The 21,652-nt window shown below is 39.5% G+C and overlaps 1 protein-coding gene across 9 annotated transcripts in view; it reads right to left on the reverse strand.

Annotated features, from left to right (window-relative positions):
- PPP1R12B (protein phosphatase 1 regulatory subunit 12B) overlaps window positions 1–21,652 on the reverse strand; it is a 108,897-nt gene that overhangs the window by 16,007 nt on the left and 71,238 nt on the right. For 5 of the 9 annotated variants that reach the window (XM_079978998.1, XM_079978997.1, XM_079979004.1 and 2 more), the window contains 5 exons: window positions 6,775–6,791; window positions 6,213–6,357; window positions 4,895–4,999; window positions 4,590–4,643; window positions 3,158–3,208 (listed from right to left, as the gene is read on the reverse strand). In XM_079978998.1, the coding sequence (XP_079835124.1) occupies window positions 3,158–3,208; window positions 4,590–4,643; window positions 4,895–4,999; window positions 6,213–6,357; window positions 6,775–6,791 (372 nt within the window). Of the gene's footprint in view, window positions 1–3,157; window positions 3,209–4,589; window positions 4,644–4,894; window positions 5,000–6,212; window positions 6,358–6,774; window positions 6,792–19,590; window positions 19,753–21,652 lie in introns of those variants that run through there. The other 4 variants (XM_079979000.1, XM_079978999.1, XM_079979002.1 and 1 more) reach the window with 2 other exon arrangements.

Genomic DNA, 21,652 nt, shown 5'->3' on the forward strand with positions numbered 1-21,652 from the left:
CAAGTGCACTAGAGAAATGAAGCAACATTTCCTTTGCTGGGATGCTCAGGTGGGGAATTCTTCCTATATCCCTCCCAAAAGTACTGTGATTGGAAGTAAAAGGAGGAGCCTGGTAAAATTTCCTAACTGGAAGCTAGAGTGCTCAGTTGTAAAACTCCTCTTCTGCCTGCTTGCCTGCCTCCTCACTTGCCTGTCATCTTCTATTGATAAAGAGATTGAGGAAGGTTACAAAATTATATCAAACGCATTTGAAGCCCTCTGAGGTGATTCCAATGACTTGGGTGCCCACCTCAGATCCCAAGGGGGTCCCAGAGGTGGGGATCCTCAGCATAGATGAGGCACAAGTCTGAGGTGAATGCACATCTCCACTTATGACTTTTTTATACAAGTGTCAGCTGCACATTTTGACCTGCACAGTGTTTCAAAGTAAAAGAGAATCTGTATACCAAAGCGAATTTTATTTAACTTTAGCAGGAATGATTCTGCGAGATACTATAACCAGTGGAAGGCAAAAGTAAGTCTGACCCACTAGGCATTTTATATTTCAAGGCCAGAGACCTTAATGTATTACTGGCAGAAACAAAGCATACAAGCCTTAGTTACAATCAAACTGTGTACAGACACACAGAGTGAACAGTCTGCTTGTAACAGTAAGCCAAACCATAGCTAAATGTGGATAAGCAAGTGTGCAGGGACACAGAGCAAAAATCACCACCACTTCTTTCCACTCCTGCTTCTGTTGGTGCCACACTACCTGGAACTAAGCTGTTGTTTGGCTTAGTGTTATGTCTGAACGCAGGCTCACAGGTTGTTTTCTGCAAACAAACCATGCACGGTAAGCCAAGAGGAACCTTGGCAACAGCTTGTGGTTTGTTTGGAGACATGGAAAAACTATAACTGACTGCATTTTCCCAGACAATGTACAGGCAGTGGCTTCTCTATGTCCATATTGCAATTTTACATGCAGGTGCTGTGCAATAACGGAATCTGTTGTATCTGTTTTCTTTTACCATTCATAACATTTACTAATAGCTTTTCCATTTAGAAACCTAAAGCATTGGATGCATTTATACAGTAAGAACTAGTTTGGCAAAGACATGGTTTTTGGCATGTTGCAGCAGCAGTGGGTGCTTCTCTTAGGCAGCAATCATATATTACACACAATTAATCCCAGCTGAGCTCAGTGGGACCAACTTCTGAGTAGACATGCACAGTACTGCGTGGCCAGGGCTTGTGTCCACTTTTGCCTCTTACCCCTATGGCAAGAGCACCAAGAAAAAAATCCCTTCTTTCATCAGGAAAAGCCACTCTCCAAATTGTGTCTGAAGTGATGTCACTAAAGCAGGGGTGAACTTCTGTATACTTGGTGGCCACTGTATTTCTAACAGTTGGCTGGGGACTGAGAGCACACGTTGCTACATAAACTGATACCCTCACCCTGCTTCATAATAAAATGGTATCACCCTAAAGGAGTAAGAGCCTCAGAGTTATGAAGCATACAAACCCAGGAGGCATTTGCAAGGCACTGCATACAAAATTCAAGAGAAAATGCAACATGAAACCGGAATGTTTATCTTGCAAGCTGGGAAACATTTCTATTTTCTGTGCAGGTGAAGTTTTGGGCAGACTTTTTAGCACACTTTAAATTTTGGTATATCCACCAACTCCCTGTCACCCAGCTCTACCTGATCAACTAATCCCCAAGAAGGCTGTGAAAGTCCTGAACCATTGCCTGGATGCAGAGATGGATTGATGTGGGCAACAAACAGGCTCGATCCAAGCAAGACCAATGGTTCTTGTAGTCAGCAATCTTATCTGGACTACAGTCTGCTTTGGATGGGGATGTACTCTCTCCCACAACTTGTGTGCTTTAATGGATTTGGCATTGGTCCTCGATTATCCGGTTGCTGCTATGGCTAGGAATGCCTTTGACTGGTGCACTAGCTGTGTCCCTTCCTGCAGAAGATGGATCTAGCTATAGTGATGCATGCTTCAACCAGTTGCCATTTAGTTACTGCAGCATGAACTGTGTGGGGCTGCCGGGTTTGGAAACTGTAAAAGGTAAAGGTAAAGGTACCCCTGCCCGTATGGGCCAGTCTTGACAGACTCTAGGGTTGTGCGCTCATCTCACTCTAGAGGCCGGGAGCCAGCGCTGTCCGCAGACACTTCCGGGTCACGTGGCTAGCGTGACGAAGCTGCTCCAGCAAACCGGCACCAGAGCAGCACACGGAAACGCCGTTTACCTTCCCGCTATACAGCGGTACCTATTTATCTACTTGCACTTAAGGGTGCATTTGAACTGCTAGGTGGGCAGGAGCTGGGACCGAACGACGGGAGCTCACCCAGCTGCGGGGATTCGAACCGCCGACCATGCAATCGGCAAGTCCTAGGCACTGAGGTTTTACCCACAGCGCCACCCGCGTCCCAGTTTGGAAACTGTAGCTGGTGCAAAATACTGCAGCCAAATTGCTTTCTGATGTGCACGGCACAGACCACATTCACTCTGTTTTATACCAACTGCATTGGCTTCTGATATGCTTCTGGACACAAATCAAGGTGCTAACCTCTAAATCCTTAGATGACTTGAGGCCAGGATATCTGAAAAGCCATCTCTTCCCATAGGAGTGTACAGTCATCTTCTAATGCCCTGCAGCATGGTTCCACTGCCTAAAGAGGTGGCTATAGGAGACAGGGCCTTTTTTGTGGCAGTAACGAAATGGTGGTCCTCTCACCCAAGGGAGGTAAAAATGGCTTCTCTCTACTTATTTTCAGGGGGGCAGTAAAACGGTTTCCATTCTGCATGGCTCTGAATTTTTAGTATGCAGAGGTTTTAATGTGTTTTCTTATCTGTTCTTAATCTGGTTTATAGCCTAAATCTGTTTTTGTTTTTGAATACCATCATGAGAGCCCTGTAGGGATGAAAGGCGGCTTATAAATATTTTTATGAATAAATAAATTCCCAATAGCTAGTAGTGGTGTGCATGCATGAATGGTTAATCTAAGACCAACATTTTAACAATGACTTACACTATTCTAATATTTTCTGAGGGGCACCTGTTAATCTGTTGCAGCAAAAAACCCCAGCAGAGTCACGTGACAATCCAAAATTATGCTACTATGTACAGAAGGCAGAAAATAAATGAAGAATTGTTCATACCTTCATCTCCTCTTCCATTTCTGAGAGCTTCCGCTCCAGAGCTCGTTTCTCCTGTTTAAAAAATATTTTCACAATTACCATTTTTTGTGTAATTTTTCTACATGAAAATGTACGCTATGGCTGTATTTCCTTCAGTGAAGAAAAATGTATCATTAATAGCATTAATAAGGTTGTCAAACATCTCAAGACCTACACTAAGAACAAACAATGTCAAAAAACCTCTTCTTGGTGTGTTCCCACAGCTCATCTCCAACCTCTGCACCAGGGATAGGGGAACAGATGTGCAAAGAAAAAACCTCTTTAAAAAGAACACACACACCATACTGGAAAGCGTTAGACAAGAAGCCGAGAATCAATGGCATTGAGCCAAGATGGCTACAGGAAACCTCTATGTTCCAAGGCAAGAGGCACTGAATACCAGTTGTTGGTGGATAATAACAAGGGGCAATTGCTTTCAAGGCAGTAGCACACCTGATCCACTTTGCTGCTAAGTACCGAGAGTGGGGAGGTGATTGTAAGGTTGGTCCAGTGCAAACACACCAACGAAGCCAACCCAATGCTCCTGTTGGCTTTGTTGCCACCTCCCTCTCAGTTTGCAGCAGCAATGCATGCAACCAGAAGCCAGGTGAGTGCTGCTTTCACTATGGGCCACCAAGAACTCCAACTTCAATTGTACCTTTCATCCTACATCTTACAAAGCTCTGTTTTAGGGTCTCCGTTAAAAAAAGCAAAACCCAAATGCAATATTTTCAGGGGAAAAACAAGCAAATAATAAACAAAATCAAAACGGGGCCCTGAAACCACAAACGATTTACTGTTTTCCAAGGAAAGTATTTGGAAGGTATTTTAAGAACTTACATGCCAATAAGCCCAAGAAGAAACAGAGCTTTGTATTGGATAAAGGGAATTCAGTAGCACAAACATAATATGCTTACATACTAAGCTTGTTATGTGTTCATCTTTAGATTTAAACTTTGCTGGAATTTAAGTATTTTTGGTACTCATCTTTGTAAGAAACTTGCACATTTTAAATAATTGTAACACAATGAGTTAGCGTATTTTGATAACTTATGATAAAATTTGACTCTATTTGATCTCATGTTTTCAAAATATAACCACAATCAATGGAACGTCTCTAATCAACTATATGACATCAACAGCCATGCTAGAACAGTAAGTTCTGGGCTTCATTAGTGGTGATTTATCAAACCGTGTATTTTATTATGCCAGGATGCCGAAATGAACAGTTTTATAGTTAACAAAAATGCTGTAAACAAGTATGAGAAGCCAAGGAGATCAGGATTACCCAAGGATTCTTGAAGGAGGAACAGAATCAGCTTCCTGTAGTGATATTTCTCTTTTAAAATGAGTATGCATTCTAAAACCATGCTAAGTTTTAAGTAAGTGGACACCAAAAAGCAGAAACACATACCCTCTTTTCCATCTCAAGCATACTCGAACGGTCAGAGGTTTTTTCTTGCTTCTGCTATTGAAATGAAAAACCAAAGTTATCACAAAAGTAGAAAGTATTACAAAGAAATCCTTTCCAAATAAAATCAGAATTCTTAAGAAACCAAGTGATATAACATTACAGCACAACTGCTTCTATTTTATCATTTGTCTGAGAAGCAGTGATAGCCCTCCTCAAATGCTATTAACTCCTTATCACCAGGGCCAAACATTTGTTTCCATCTGGCTGCAATCCCAGTACATCCCTTGTTTCCTAGGTCTCTTCACCTGGGCTATTTTGTCAATTTTTGTCTTGATATCAACGAGCTCCAACTGAGCATCTTGCAGTTTTGATTTCAGCTTTTGATTTTCAGACAGGGCACTTTCATAGAGCTGGATAGAAAAAAAGAGAAGTGGAGTTAACTCACAGTATCATCTACTGAAACATCAACAGTCATATAATGCAATTAAATAGATGCCCGTCCTGCTGCTTTCAGACCCTGGAGACCAGATTTTACCGCAGCCGTATTAACTGTAACTCATTATCATCAGGTATCTTCTCCTATTTATTGTAGAATAGGAAGTTAAACAAACAATGCAGAAAAAATCTCATGCAAACTCCTGCATATATTTACTTTAAAAACATCAACTCTCTTCCAGGGGAACCCTAGTGCTCCTTGGAAACTTATCAGGTATTTCTGAATTAGAAGACTGGTAATGGCAAACAGGTTTCCCTAAAAGAAGCTGAACAACTGATCCTGCCTGGCCTCAAGAGAGATCTAATCATTATTCCAGAGTACATCCTTTCCGTTCATGTGAAATGAAAGCAAGCTCCAATAGCGCTCCATAGAAGAATCTGAAAATATGCCACGCACAAGGATTCCATGTAGGCAAATCCACCAAGGAAAGGGTCCCCAAAACGTGTGAATGCCACTACTCCGTTAACTCAATGAATCCTAATCTGAAGTGATGCACAGCACTCCGTTCAGGTCACTCCTACTGCCTTTCAACTATTACTACTAACATTAAAGCAGATCTTGTGTGGAAACTGCTACAAATAGAAGCAAATCCGTTCCTGCCCCAGCACCAACTCAACAAGCAATTGCACCAGGTGGCACTGTGCACTTTCTGCTCTGTAACATGCAAAACGGCAGAACATATTTTAGCAGCTGAAATAATGGTGATCTTCCAAGTGAACTATTCAGAAAGTTGGATGTCTTTCCAGAGATCTGTATGACATCTCAAGTTTTACAGTGCAACAAATCCACATTTTACAGACGCGAAATATTGGTGACCTGCCCAAGGCTGCTCAGCACACCTATGGAAGAGGCAGTGGGTAGAAACACAAATGCACCAGTGCCAAGTCCTGTTGAATGCTCTTAATTCTCCTCATTCAACTTGCTCTCTCAGTGGATGCTTATTTGTCTTTAGCAGGCTCTTTGTTGGGACTATGCTGTATTGTCATTTCTGCATATATATTTTTATTGTTTTTCTCTTCTTTTCCAACAGAGTCTAGCTTTACGTGAAATTGCTGCTTATTTGATTAATGAGGGGTGGAGGTGGGGAAGAAAGAAGGCCTGAAGGCCTGTCCATTTCAATTACTCACTCTTTTATAATCCTTGCTACTGTCATCCTCTGTCCTGCTGCTGAGGGCAGCCATGCGATTCTCTCTTCTGGTGTAGGCACTGCGACCAGAGGGACGGTCCCCGTAGGCATCGCTGGTGCCAGTACTTGAACTTGCTGCGTCCAACCTGGCATCAAACATGATATAAAAACAGCTTCACTCACTTTAAGACCACTTACAGACCTGTATCATTCTCAATCACTATTTTTCAAAGGAGAGTTGCAGAGAGATACCCTATTATATGTGACAAAAAAGTGTTCCCCAATAAATACTTTCCTCTAACTCAAATGTGTGGGAAAGATAAAGGGGGCGGAATCTTCAAGTAAATAGAAAAACATTTATATTCTTTTGCTGATCACTGTTACAACAAACTTGGTTTGGGGAAAGGAAAGCGAGTTCATATTATGTAAGGGGTGCCTACTAAGTCACTGACAGGTTATCAGGATTCCTGATTCTAACTTCATAAGCAGTTTAGAGAAAAATGCTGGGAAGAAACATATAGAAATGTATGCTTTAAGAAAAGCAGACATTCTGAATAGCTTACCTGGAAAGCCTCTCATGCTATAAGAGGGAGAAAAAAGAAAACACAATTAGCAACAAAACAAAGATACCAGTGTTAACAGCTACTGAAGCCTGACAATTGGGTGAACGCGATTGACAAGTGACTGCACCATAAATCCAATGGTGTGAAATTGCTGCACCTTGTCTATAGGTTCATTTGAACCAACTTAAATAAATTGAAAAACATTCAAGGCTAAGGGAAAATCCTGTTGTAAATATACATACAATCTCCATAATTTTTTTACACACAGTTTACATGAAGGGGACCTTTATTACTGTCCTACACTAAAGTGTGTGAGTGTGTGTGAGTGTGTGTGTGTGTGTGTGTGTGTGTGTGTTAATATATGTGATATATAAAAACTGATATATGTGAAGTTCTGTTCTGAAGAATTGCATGTATTGTGAATTAAAGCCATTTCATGAAGATGAGCTCTCATCATCCTTACATGGATAAATGCAATAAGTGGATTCATATTCATCCAAGTAATCCACACAATAAGGGTGAGTGGAACATTCATAACTAGACATACACACTATTTTTAATAATAATAATAATAATAATAATAATAATAATAATAATAATAATAATAATACCCCACCCATCTGGCTGGCTTGCAACATATCTAAAAACAGAATAAAAACATAAATCCTGACAATCTTCCATAAACAGGGCTACAATATCAAAGCTTACAGAAGAAGTGTGTGCCTCAGAACCTGTCCAAAGATGAGAAAAACAAAACTGTGTCAGAAGCAGCAACTTCTACACATGGCATCCAGGGTTCCAAAGGATTTGGTGAAAGGGTTTGAAATGTTTGTGTAATAGCAGTTTTGTGACTTGACAGATGGGGAAATATATTTATACTGTTCGGAAATGAGTTGTTGTGAGTGCAGAAGCATCCATCACGGCTATCAGACTTGCATCTGATCAAAAGGTTAGAGTTGTCAAACTAGCATCTTTAGTGTCCCATTGATTATACTCTGGAAGCACTATACTCAGAATACTTAGCAATGCCTATAAATAGCTTGTTTCCCTTGTTACTTAGGTCTGTGAGTTTACATATTTATTAGTCTAATGTTAATAGAGGTTTGTGATTGATTAGGTTCCATGTGAGAGCATGATCCAAATCTTAATTGAATAATTCCATTAGAACTCGGGAAGGGAAGGGGTGAACCTTGGTTTCGTCTTCTTGGTTTACATTCCCACAACCACAATGCTGAGATTTGTGAACACAGCCTGATGCATTCACTTGACTTATTTGTTAGAGTGTTGTTACATTTTGAAATAATTTAGTATTTGATTGCTATAATGACACATTAAATAACATTTTTGCTGTTCTGTTGTGAGCAGCTTTGAGCACATTCATAGGGAAAAGCAAAAGACAAATTTAAACAATAAAATAATAAATACTGTACTCTTCTCTGAGGCGGGTCATTATTTTTTCTATTTTGCATACTGGGAAATTTGAAGCCGAGGCACAACTTGCTCATGGTTTCCTCACGAGTCTGACCGAAAAAGCTGTTTGAACCAGATATCCTAAGTTCAGTATCACCATTCGTCCATACTGGGCCATAGTAACTCTCAGGACCATCATAAAATACTCCTAATTTAGAAGTTAAATCTAGTTTTACAGGCACTTCTAAAGATTGTATTTATTTTAACTAGCAATTAGTTCTGAAAGACCCCAAATTCTAGGAAGTAATTTGCTTCCTAGAAATTCACACTGTAGTACAGAAGCCTGCTTCCTATTGTCTACTTATTGGTCCGAAGTATTCATTTATCACCACTTTCCCGGTCTGAAGACTGCAAAAAAGTCACTCATGTCAAAATTCATTTAGCACATTGCATATTCATCTGCTAATCTCTTTTAATGACAGCTTTTCATACTAAGTCAAATTTGTAGACCTAATCCACTATATTTTAAGATTAGCAAGTACTACAACCTAAATATTTATGTTTTAGAACATGAAGAAACTCTTCAAACAGGCGAGAGAGGAGAAACAGGGATGTATATGATAGAAATACATACATGCGTGTTACATTGCCGATTTGTGGGCGAGGGGAGGACTGTTTCGTACAAATTTTAGTGAAGTACACCATGTATTCAAATAAAAGTGTGTCATGTATGAATCGCTTCCAGCAAAATGAAAACCATAACCTGCAATTTCAATGATGTCTAACTGAGACAATATATGGAATCTTTATCCCAACAGAATCGCACCGGACCTTTGTCCAATTTCTGAGCATTCTAAGTGAAAGCACTGTGGGGATAAAATGACAATTTTATGTCATAAAATGACATTCTACCAGTTCAGACATGGTGTATGTAAAAGGTAAAATAAGACCAGGCAGAACCCAGGAAACAGAATGTAATAATAATAATAATAATAAAAAAAATTTAAGCTAAAGGATGTAATTCTAACCACACTTTCTTGGAAGCAAGTTCCACTGAAGCAGTGGGACTTGTAACTGATGCATTGTCGAGTTACCCAAGTGAATAAAAACTTAACAAGTTACAGGAAGTGATCTGACATTTCAGATGTTGCTCCTTGGAAAGCTTAGACCTTTTCCAGTACTTGGAATCCTTGGACACGCTTGGCCTATTTGTATCCCACATAAACCAAGATTGCATGAAAACTAAGGTTGGGACAAAAGCGAACTTTCTCTGAGCAGCTGTGTTACGAATTTATTTAGAAAGCAAAGCCAACTCTTGACATTACTGCAGCTGTTGGTAATGGCTACATTTTATTCAAGGTTCCTAAGCAGTTCACATCATGAGGCCAGCACAACTGGCTACAAGCTTTCTTGGAAGAGAGGAAAAAATGATTGGCAAATGTTTTTTTCCCCTCTTGAGATGAGAAAAGAAACTCATTTCCTACTTCTTGAAGAAACTCACATTTAACAAATCCCAGCAAGAGCAACTGATATGAATACCACCCTATATAAACAACATGTATGGAGCTCAATTTCTCTCTCTCTCTTGAATAAACTTAGGTAAAATGTACTACATAAATAGACATATGTGCAAACTACACTTTATGTGAATTTTAGAAATTAGAATTACATCATAAAGACCAGGGGTCGGCAACATGCAGCCCACGAAGACCATTTTACTGACCCATGAACCGCCTCCAAACCGAGCCACCCGCTGAGTGAGTCCCCCATGTACTGCGCTAAACTGGCGTAGAGGGGCGCAGGGACACACCGAGTGGTGCCGGAAATCGAATTTGCACACCCGTAGATACTGGAAATCATTTCCAGTGTCTGGGCATGCACAGAAGTGATTTCCGGGGCACCGCAGACATGTGCAGATGCGATTTGCAGTGTCACGCTGTGCCGGTCCAGCCCACGGATGATCTCCACTGGAGTGACCCGGCCCATGGCCAGTAAGCCTTGCTGACCCCTGATAAAGACAATAATCTCATATGCTTGGGTTTGTTTTTTAAGTGGAGGCAGGGACACTTTCACTGTTCTTTCTGCCCTGCAAGACAGGTTATTGATGGCCTCCATCCCTGCCCCCCAATCCATGTATGCCCATGAAATACCTTGAATATGGGCATCCACTTTCTGTTTCTTGTCCTTCACCTCAATCACTCCTCCCCCTTTCCCTATTCTGGGCACATACATAAGTCTTTCTTCACTTGTGCATGCACACCTTTAACAAAAAGCCCAAAGAATCCCAAGAAGCATGCAAGAGTAAAAAAAAGCAAAGCCTTGGGTTATCATGTTTCACAATGGACAAAATGGAGACATGAGCTCCTCCTAGCTGGGGTGTTGTAATTCAAAACAGGCAGCAATCAGTAGTTATAGGTGTTGCTGTAAATGAAAAGGATTGTGCTCAGGTGAGGAGCAAATGCACACAGCCCTGTGACAGTAGAAGCCACCCACCACGCACATGATAAATCACCCATTAACGAATCTGCTGACAGGATTCCACACCAGCAATGATACTTGCCAGATTTCTTACAGAATGGATAAATTTGGATTAAATGACTAAAGATGAAGAGATGGAATTTTGATGACACCGATGTCATATGAATGGTGCAAAGAAACAAAAAACCCCAATGTGCATGCGTTTCCAGAATTAATTCTCATGTGGAAATACCCTGAGAGAAAACTTCATAAAATTGGGCTTAGCTGACCTAACTGTGAACCTGTAGCAGCAGATAGTAAAATAAACAGAAAGGGGCAAATAAGTTGCTGCATAGCTTTTTCTTTTACCATACATACTTCATTTCTGTTTTTAATGTAGAAGAACAGGGTTAGGTATTGGCAATTATTCTGTGCATTTGGACAACAAAAGGATTGTAAAGAGCCAGGAAAAGCATAGAATTTTGATTGTAGATATATGCAGGATTATGGAACATTAGAGTCCTATTTTTAAACTCAAAAGGTTCTACAGATGGCGTAAATGTAATTAAAACCATGCTCCTTTTGCAGCAATGCAATTTTAAAAGACTGAGGCATGAACAGCTGAAGTCTCCTGCCAAAAGAGAAACTGGCTTAATTGGCTGCAAATGCTTTCTTCTGTGGCCAACATCTGACCCCAAAAGGAAGGAAAGGGGAGGGAAAGTATGATATTTACATGTTTTGCAAACAAAAATGTTTCCAACATTTATGCTCCTCTCCAACTGGCTGATCTAACAGAAAACAAGACTTACTTAGACTGCATAGCAGAATCTATTTTGCATTTTTGTGTATTAATTACTGCCCTTATATGAGTAAATGAAGTTTTTTTAAAAAAAAATCAAACAATGGATTGATGGTTGACTGAACTCCCCGCCCCCGCCAAAAATGTTTTTCCCCTCCAAGGTTTTCATGCTTATCTTGTCCTGTTCACAGTCCTTTCTGGAAACTGCTTCAGCACCATTCATTAAAGTTTATTTCCTGCAAACTACATATTTCCAGCATATCAGGGATCATGTAGCTAACACGACAGCACCATGGTGTCACACAGCAAGGTTAAGCTGTGTAGCAATGTCACTGGGGAAAGCAACATTGTTTTAGCTCTGAATGGAAAGGGCAAGAGAAAACACAATGGCACACTTCTGAACAAGTGAAATTATGCTTCTTGTGTGCCCCACTATGGTGGCAAGCAAAGAAACTATTGGTGGACTGCAGTAAACCAAGCGATCCCATTGGACTAAGGAGACAGGTGATCTGGAGCCTACACCTATGCACCAATCACTTACTGCCCAGGTAGCTAAATTCTGGCCCTCCAGATGTTGCTGAACCACAGTTGCTGAACCACAGTTTCTATCAGTCCCAGCTAGTATGGTCAGTGGTCTGGGATGATGGGAGTTCAGCATATATAAGTGGTACTATACTGTACTCAAAATGTACATATACATAACTTTAAAAATGTCCAGTAGCAAAATAACCAGTGAAACAAACCCAGGTAACACTAATGAGAAGATGGAACACTGGTTGAAAAATACATACCGATGGACAGGACAGAAAAAAACCTAAACTATTTTCTCAACTGCTTTGGGAAGAATGATAACATTCTGCATCTGAGGAGATATTCTAGTGCTTCTTGTACTTTCTTGAGCTTTTCTGGTGAATAGTATCATAACTGATGTAGTTTACATTATACATGCATTTTTAGGTCAATAAGGAACCACTGTTATATTCTGAGTCTGTTCACCCAGTTAACAGCCACAGAATGAGGATGGGGATACACATTATATTGGAAGCGATCCAGTGAGGATTGATAGCCTGTCATCTGGACAAGTATCTTATTTAAGCTGCCGCTCTTTATTCAGTAAGCAATAGGTGAACCGGACAAGTATCTTATTTAAGCTGCCGCTCTTTATTCAGTAAGCAATAGGTGAACACTAAGCCTGCTTCTCTGCTCCTGGACCAGAAAATCTATTTTGATGCACTGAGATTTCACTGCTTACACATGAACTTTGGCAACCCAGAGAACACTGGCTCTGTTGCTTCATTGATGGCTTAGGTCCTTAGGATGATCCCTCTTCTCTGCCCTCAGAACAATTTTACACCCTTTTGACTCACTGAAAAGTTACCAAAGGTGGTCTTTTGGAAGGTGCAAAAATACTTGCCCACTTGGTTCACAGTTTCAACCGAGCTGTCTTCTTCTATTTCTCACAGAAAAGTTTTAAGTCATGTTGAAAAGTAACTTAATGATTCACTTCAAGCGACTATTTTCAGATAAGTTCCCGAAGCTCCAAAACAAAAGCAAATGTATTTTCAGGCCTGTTCTCCCCTCCTGCTTATGTATGTAACATCCACTGAAGTGCCACGTGCCTATAACCCAACAAGCTTGTTCTTGACCAAGTAGCTGAACCTCCTCTTATAAAATTATCATGTTCAAAACTGGCTGAAACATAGAGCAATTTTTCTACAATAGACTTTCATCCCAGCTCAAAGCTTAACCAACTGCAGCTAAGATGAGGTGGAAACTTCAGGGAAGGATGGTCTTTGTCCACAGAAGCCATGTCATTATAGTAATCTCCCAGACCATGAATTGTCTTGTTTTAGGCAAGAAGAATGCTATTTTACTTAAGACTGATTTATAGGCCATGAATTTTATTCACAAAAGCTGAAAAGAAGAGTTTAAATATGCATGAATGGACAAGATTTTTATTCAGTGCCAATGTTAAAAAACAGATGGCATAACTTAGCATTAAATCTTCATGGAACTTTTCTGTCTCTCTGCACAGGAAAGGGTTATAGGATGCAACTGCACTCTACTATTAGTACAATAAGGACTGCATACCTTGTTCCATGAACAATTACTGCACTCCCTGTTCTCTTTTAAACTCCATCTTTGAAGGGTAAAAACTTAACTACTATTTACTAGTCTGAGCACAATGATGCCCATTCTGACAAAGATTACTGGGCATGACAAGCAGTCATTTTATGTTAGCTATGCTGTGAAAAACTGGAGATTTGACAGAGGACTTAGAAGCCAAGGTACTGGACAGCCAAGGTCACCCAATGTATTTCTCAAACCCAGTCAGTGTTCTCAGCTCTTAGCACAAGGATCTCCAATCCTATCCATGTGATTAATAACCCAGGGTAACTGAGCAACCTTTGAATAACCCCAATATGTCTAACACAAAGCATGATTTTTCAGGAGCTATAAATCAATGGATTTAACAGAAAAATCCATGGTTGTTTTGGTTTGGTTTTGCTAGAACATAAAGGATTAGTTGTTATGAATGGCAGTTTCACCATCTAGTTGAAGAGCTTATGGTATTCACAACAGAAACAGAACTTGTTTAATTTGAAGTAAGTTCTGTAATTCTAACTGGCATCTACATCTGACTAGCACATGGTTCCAATACAGCACTCAAGTAGGACCGAAACACTGGAGTATTAAAAGGTTTTATTATTTCTGTCTTTTGCCTCAGTTTCCCCAGCTGCCTCTTCAAGGTCTGTGCAGCTGCACTTCATTAGCATCAAACCTAAAGATAGACAACGCTACACACAATATCAAGATGAACTTTATTTAACTTCAGAAAAGGTCAGAATTCAGAAACCTACCTACTTGACCACTTTAAAGAAAAATGCTGTTGAGCAAACATTCCACCCGACAATAAAATCTAAAGCTCTCCAGAAGAACAGTATCAAGAGGAAATAAAATGCAGGCATTCACAGAAGATGCAGGGCCTCTCTTCAGAGTTATAAGGATGTACCTTCTTTTATCCCACCCACTGGAATATATCTTTTTATTACAGAAGAAAGAAAAACACTTACATTTCCTGGAAGGTTGTTCAAATCTAATGAGGATGGCCACTATACTGTTGGAGTGCAACATTTTAGTCATTGTATGCTCTCTCAGATTGGTTCTTTGGGGACACAAGTTCAAAGGCCATTCTCTGCCAGGCTGGGAGTCTAGGTTCATTGATTTCAATAAGTCTACTGTGAGTATACCACATTTTAAGTAAGTGCCCACAGCTCAGAGCCGAGGTAGAGCCATGTACATCATGAGAACCAGGCCCTCTGCTATACAGTGCTAGCAGCTGGAAATTGCCTCCTGAACTAAAGGCAGATTGCTATTGACACTAGAGAAGCATTCCTTCAAGTCTGGTTCAATTTGCCATGAGATGCACAGCAAAAGGAAGTGTCAGTCAATGGAGCCTAGTTTCCCTATGCACTCAGCACCTATTTGGTTAGTCTTTATTACTTCTTTATGACACACAAAAATGAAAAACAAAAAAGGGATAACTGATGTGTAAAAGCACTTCAAACAAAACTCAGCTTTACAACTGGCAGTCCTAAAAGTTGGCTATTCATTAACGCTTCTTACTGAGCTTCAGGCCTCCAGCAGTGTAGGATACTGGAAATGTGTGCCAGATTTATTTAGTGGCTGTCTTGAATGTTAACAGTTGTTCTGTAACTCAGTGCAGAACTTTGATGTTAAGTCTCTGAAGGTCTAGGTCTGGCTTATGTCAAGTCAATTATAGTTGTAGAATTGTTCCCTTAAAATGACTTAAAGAGGGGGGAAACCCATAAGTAAAAATGAGTTCTGCATTATCTATTAGTAAGAACTCTATGGATGGGCCATACTAGTAGAAAAGGAATTGTCTTGGAGCCATGATGCACAGGGCAGAGAGCAACAAAGGAAACAAAGTCTTCAATGCAACGTTATTTAATAAAAATAGTTTTGGTAGAATGTCAGGGTATACAATTAATTAATCAAAATCTGAAATACCTTATTTGCTAACTGGCCATTTTGTTGGTGAACAGGGTTTTAACTTATTTAGGTATTTTGGATATTTCTCAAATGATTATATTGAATCTGAATAGGTTCATGAAGGAGGTTTTCAGTGATTTGAAACAATGGGCATCAAAATGGGGTAAGGTTAATATGCTTAAGATTAATATATTGTCATGAATAATATATACAGATGTGCAATATGCTGTCCTTTTACAAAAGCTTGACAGTCAGATTTTCAAAATACCTTGTTGTTCCCATTATAAGTATTAAAACATGAGTATTTCATCCCAGTAGAGAGTTATCTCTACATCTACATGTAGATCTACATCTAAGATTTGAATCTGGGTATTCTAGTACCAAAGTCCTGTCCAAATATTTTGAACAGCTAGAACCCTATAATCCAGATGGAGTAAACTTGTTGCCCTCATAATGTTCATAGAATCACAGAATCATAGAACCATAGAGTTGAAAGGGATCCTGTGGATCATCTAGTCCAACCCCCTGCAAGGCAGGAATATGCAGCTGTCCTATACAGCGATTGAACCTGCAACCTCAGCATTATCAGTACCACGTTCTAACTAACTGAGCTATTCAGGCAGGCAGGATGACTCCAGTTCCTATCAGACCCAGACAGCACAGTCAATGATCAGGGATGACAGGAGATGAAGTCCAACAACATCCAAGGGCCACAGGATTCCTATGGCTACACCTGAACATATTTAATATAGATGTAAACCTCACATGGATACCATCTGAAAGGCTCATATCAACTTAAATTCAGTGTAAGATTCATCTACCAATAGTCACTGTATCTGAAACGTGAACTGTTAGTGGTTTACTGTTATTATTAATATTAGTTGTATTTTAGAATTATTAACCTATTTAGTACAAAGATAAGCTGCTCAAATAAGCCATTTTCAGCGCTCTATACATGCACCAAATTTCTGCCTTCTAACCAATCCCTCAAACTGTTTTTTAAATTTTAAAGTTCAAATAGGAGGCATGGGAATCAGTAGACGCAAACAGAGTAGACATAAAGAGGGGGCAAAAACATGCATATGCATTGGTATCATTTCCTCTCTAAAATATTTTCCTTTAGAAGCATTTTTGGATTGTGGAATATTTAGAGACACACTTCTGCTTTTGCAGTGGGGCAACCTTCTGCAAGGGAAACTTAAAAGAGGATGTCGTTGTTCACCCCCCTGCATCCTTACAATAGTGTTTCAGGGTTTAAAAAGTACAGTAAGATTTTACTTTTACTTTTGCAGGGAGGCAACTAAGAACAAATTTGGCACCTTGGTAGTAGCTACTAACAGACACTTAACTAAGTTAACAATCTGATCTCCCACTGCCATGGCATATCATTTGTGAGAAAACAACTTGAATCCTGTTCACGCAATTTGTCAATAAGAGTTTTATTCTCTTCCTAATAATGTATTATAGGAGTACACATATGAGATAATTAATTCAAGCATTCATGCCCACTTTGTATGGTCAAACTATCCTTTTTGCTAGCTTCTCTTCCCAGCCAACTGTCACCTCCCTACAATTCAGATCTTCAAGGCTCATGATTTAATATCTAGTCTTTCAATCACGGAGTGGAAAATGGAACTAAATGCCCTGCAGTCCATTATGCTGCTGAAAGAAAATACTATACATACACCAGCTCTACATAGTCAGAGAAAGCAGGTGCACTGCAAAGAAACACTAGCAGAGCAAAGTGTCAAGATTCATTTGAAGCAAACAAGTCAAACCACGGGGAAAGACCAGCAAAAGGAAAATCAGCGTGATGGCTCAATTAGCTCTAGAAGAACCTTCCTACACATCTCCTAATACGGCAGTCAGAGCATGAGGAAAACCTGTTTTTCCCTTTCTGTATACTTTACCCTGCTGCATGAACAGCAATAACTTCATGCAAACGCCAACTGTCTGAGAGACTGACTCACATGCAGAGAGCTAAGAAGAATGCTGGAAGTTGTAAGAAAACTGAATCAGTTCAGAATATGCATGCAATTGATTTCTATTACAGGTTTATTTTGTGAAGATGTAAAGTTATCTCAACGGGCATACTAATTACCTAAGTGAACAAGCTTCGGTCCCACATACAAAAAAAAAAAGCCTTTCATGGATTTTGAGGCATACTTTTTTGAAATGAACTAGTGCTTGTATAAGACAAAACTAGTGAAAGGTGTGTAGGTGATGGAAGCTTGATTAACTTGTTTACTGTTTCAGTACAACAAGAGCTCTCCAGAGTATGAAGGAGTGATTTAATTGCTTAACAATAGATCCTAATAAGCAGTTTAATTGACAGATGAGGAAAATTGCCCAATTAAGCAATCAAGTGTACAGAAAGGAGGCTCTCTCTCTATATGGCGCCTTTACATGCCTGTCGCCCAGTGTTTCTCAAACTGGAATTGCAGAAAAGGGATGAGTGAGGTCACAAATCCCTTCCTGACACCTAAAGAGCCACAAAGGAGAACAAAAGTGAGAGTGGGGAAGCTGGATGAGAGATGTGAAGCACAGCAAAAGTGGGTTCAAGTGAAGAAGTAGTGCAAGAGATGAGAAAGCTAAGCAGGTATCGCCATGGATGATAAATAAAATAGAAGATCTTTGCTTAGCCATTAATACATGAGCCCCTGACATAAGGAATGGCACTAAGAAAGGTGCATTACAACTTTAAACAAAATCTTTAAAGTTGCCATTGATCCCATAGTTTCTCAGGAAGTTAATCTTGTTCTTTGTGGCTCCAAATGCATGAAAATGCTATGCAATTACTTATAATTTTTTCTCAAAATGACCCACTTACACATCAAGTTTTAAGACATGCATCATAAAATAGGTAGTCAGCATTATGTTTAGTTACAGCTAAGATGTACTGCAGAGCTGTTACTAAATTTAAATATATAGCTACTTCCCAGTTTTCTTCTTTGGAAGCACAGTAAGTTACAATCGTAAGAGCATCTAACAGGCTTTTATGTCGTGGTAAATACTAAGATAATTTTCAGTGTACCAGATCACAATTAATTGTCTGCCACTAATAATGCAGACTCACTAAAGTCAGCTTGCTTTAAAATCAAAGTGAAATCTAAACAAGGAATAGAGACAAGGGGAAATTCACCAGTTTCTCTGGCTCATTATTCAGGTAGCAAATGAATTCCCATAAATGCTAACCCAGTTCCCTACACTTTGCTGACTGCTGATATGTAAAGAAACATCTGGATTTTTTGATAGCACATATTCATTGCAGCTGCTTTAGATTATTATATCATCTTCCTACTATTTCTCACCTACAATACGATACAGTAGTGTTAATATCAGACTTGCATTTGTATGAAGTCTCTGCTGGTCATGGCAACACAAGTATGAAATGTTTCTATGTGCCATTAAGTAATCAGAAATGGCAAGAATGTTCAAATTGACTCATGCTACATTTTTATTAAAAAAAGAAAAGAAATAAGAGTGATTCAGGAAAACTCACAAAGAATTTGTGTTCAGAAGGTTTTAATACTTTCTTACAAACAGGAACTCTTGACACTTTGAAAAATAATGCCACCTAGAACTATGGATATCTCAACTTCATCAGTATCTCTCACAAAAAGGCTATTTTCTGGACCTTTAAAGTACTACATGTCATAATATTCCATCAGCCCTTTACAGATAAGACAGATGTCCAAACTTCAAAATGCTAGCAATATTGTGAAATATAAGAAGCACACAGCAGTTTAACAAGCTGTTCAGGTTTTGCCTCATTTTCATTTCAAAGCCTATGCCCTCCTAGTAAAAATATTCAGCAAATGCAGTTCCTGTTGACTGTGAAGAGATAGGAAGCAAATTCAAGTGATTTGCTTATCATCCCTGAATCAGTAACTATAGCAAGATGAGAAGACCCTGCAAAACTATACTGTTGAAGTCTCCTTCTACAGAAAAGCTTTGCCAAGGCTTTATTTCACACGGACACCTTCAGAAGAAAAATGAATCACAGAGAACGACTCAAGTGGGGAAAGGCACTGTGAACATAATCAGCCCTTAGCAAGTTACAATATAACACAGAAATGAAAAGCTCTTTGCTTACTCTGAGTGTCTTTGCAATCGGGGAAGGAGACGATGGGGGAGAATCAGACTGAGACTTTCTGTTTCGAGTAAACTCCTTACTCCTGGTATACAAGGACGACATGGTCCATTCAGGGTGGTGGCAAGGCAACAGGTCACCTCTCAGTAGCAACAAGATCCAACTCTTCACCTCTGTCTCACTATGTGCAGCTGGGTGGTGCCTTCTAAAGCAAGAAGAAACTAGTTTGACAATTATAGTATTTTAGCCAGTGTTCAAAGTTACAAGTTTCTAGGCACCAGGCTGTTGACTGCAGAAACAAATGTCACAGTGGGCTGTTCTCCACAAACATGACAAGAGAGACCCCCAGGAGCTTCTGCTGGCAGAGGACAGTGCTAGAGCATGTCACTGCCAGGTCTGAAACCTGCCTTCAGTTCTTCCAAAAGATTTTCTGCTATTCAGAGCTTTCACACAGCAAAGCCAGACTATTTCCAAACAACCGATGATGGCACGAAATCCGGTAACAAAATTGGCAAAAGCCTAAAGATTACTAGTTTATCCAGCTAGGAAGACGCCTTAGCAGTAAAGTTTTTAAATCCACAGCCTTGTCGAGGCAGATCTCTGTTGCTGGAGCAGGGCTGCATCATTAGGGAGAAAGTACAAATAAGGAACAAATGCTGCTACAGAAAGGGGCAGTCCAGATGAAACTGTGTTTTGTTCCATGCTCCAAGTTAGGAACGCCTTCACACACTTCTATCTACCCTCCCCTCTTGCTATTTTCTGACATTCCAAATCCTTACTTGCTCAGTGAGGAATGCTGGAGGGAGGCCAAAGGCATAGATTCACTTTCAACTTGGGATTTGGGCTGCTACTTGTAGGAGAAAGAAAGCTGAAAGTTCCTAAAGCCCAGATGGCTTCGAAGTATGAGGTCAGAGCACAACTCAGCTTGCTTGCAAGGTCTAAGTTCCAGCCACTAGTTTTTCTAGCATGTTTGTGTGATTTAGGGCTTCTTCTTTAACAAGGTTTTTCCCCCCACATTTTCAGGCCACTGCCAGGCAGTCAAAATTTGTGGAGAAGAAAGTTAAAAATCTCTTAAAAGTTTGAATTCTAAGTAAAAATGAACATGTTGCTAGATAGGTGTGCCTAAGCAAACTCTAATTTCCTTTTAACTCTATCATACATTGGGTTCACTTGTGCTGAAAGTATAACAAGTACACTGAAAAGCTAATTAGTACAAGCTGCAAAGCTAATGCTAAATAGGTTTGGGTGTGATACATTTTGTATCTCCTACACAATCTATGCACTATTCTTTGGGATTCCAACAGCATTCAAAAGCAAACCTAAAATAAAGTTTGCCTTTAGCAAATTAGCACTCAAGAATACCAGGGATAATTATTTAGTTCTCAGAACACTTGAATAATCTCCAAGTCAAAATACAATTGAGAATGAGAAAATATCACTTAGCATTATAATGACTGTGCTTAACAAATATCCATACAGGTACTTAACTGGGAAAATATGCAAGAGGGATGTTGGCTAACAATGATAATTTACTGTGTATTCTTCCGAGTATAAATGCCTGGCTCTGCATTACAGAATTATGTAAAATCTAATTTATGTGATTAGTTAAGGGACTGAAATTTAGGTTCAAGTTCAAGTTCCACAGTAAGGTAGGAATAAATATGTTTAGGAAAAACCTTTTATTACACTGCAGCTGCAGGAGGTGTGTGTGAAAAGAGTAATCAGATAACTGATAAGATTTAGTTTTGCCAAACCTGATTAAGAAACTAGTAGAGCAACTATCATATTCAAGTACAACTTCTACGAATTAGCAAGTCAGCTGAAGATACAAAAGGGAACAGCAGGTGCTTTAAATCCTATTTTCTTAGGCAAAGCTTCTTGCAAGGAGTTAGAATATAAGAATAAGCACACACATTACTTTTAGTCTCTTATACATATGAAGCAACTCTTTGCTGCCAATATGCCTATTTGCATAATTGGCCCATATCTCAAAACAACCTTAATTCATTTCTTTAAATACCTTGCACTTCTGCTTTTTCTTCCATGACTGCTTGTGTTCCCAAACAAAATTATTCAAGTAGCCTACCTCATGACAAGAGAGGTCG

Source organism: Podarcis cretensis (assembly GCF_951804945.1).
Source record: "Podarcis cretensis genome assembly, chromosome: 6".
Taxonomy (NCBI): Eukaryota; Metazoa; Chordata; class Lepidosauria; order Squamata; family Lacertidae; genus Podarcis; species Podarcis cretensis.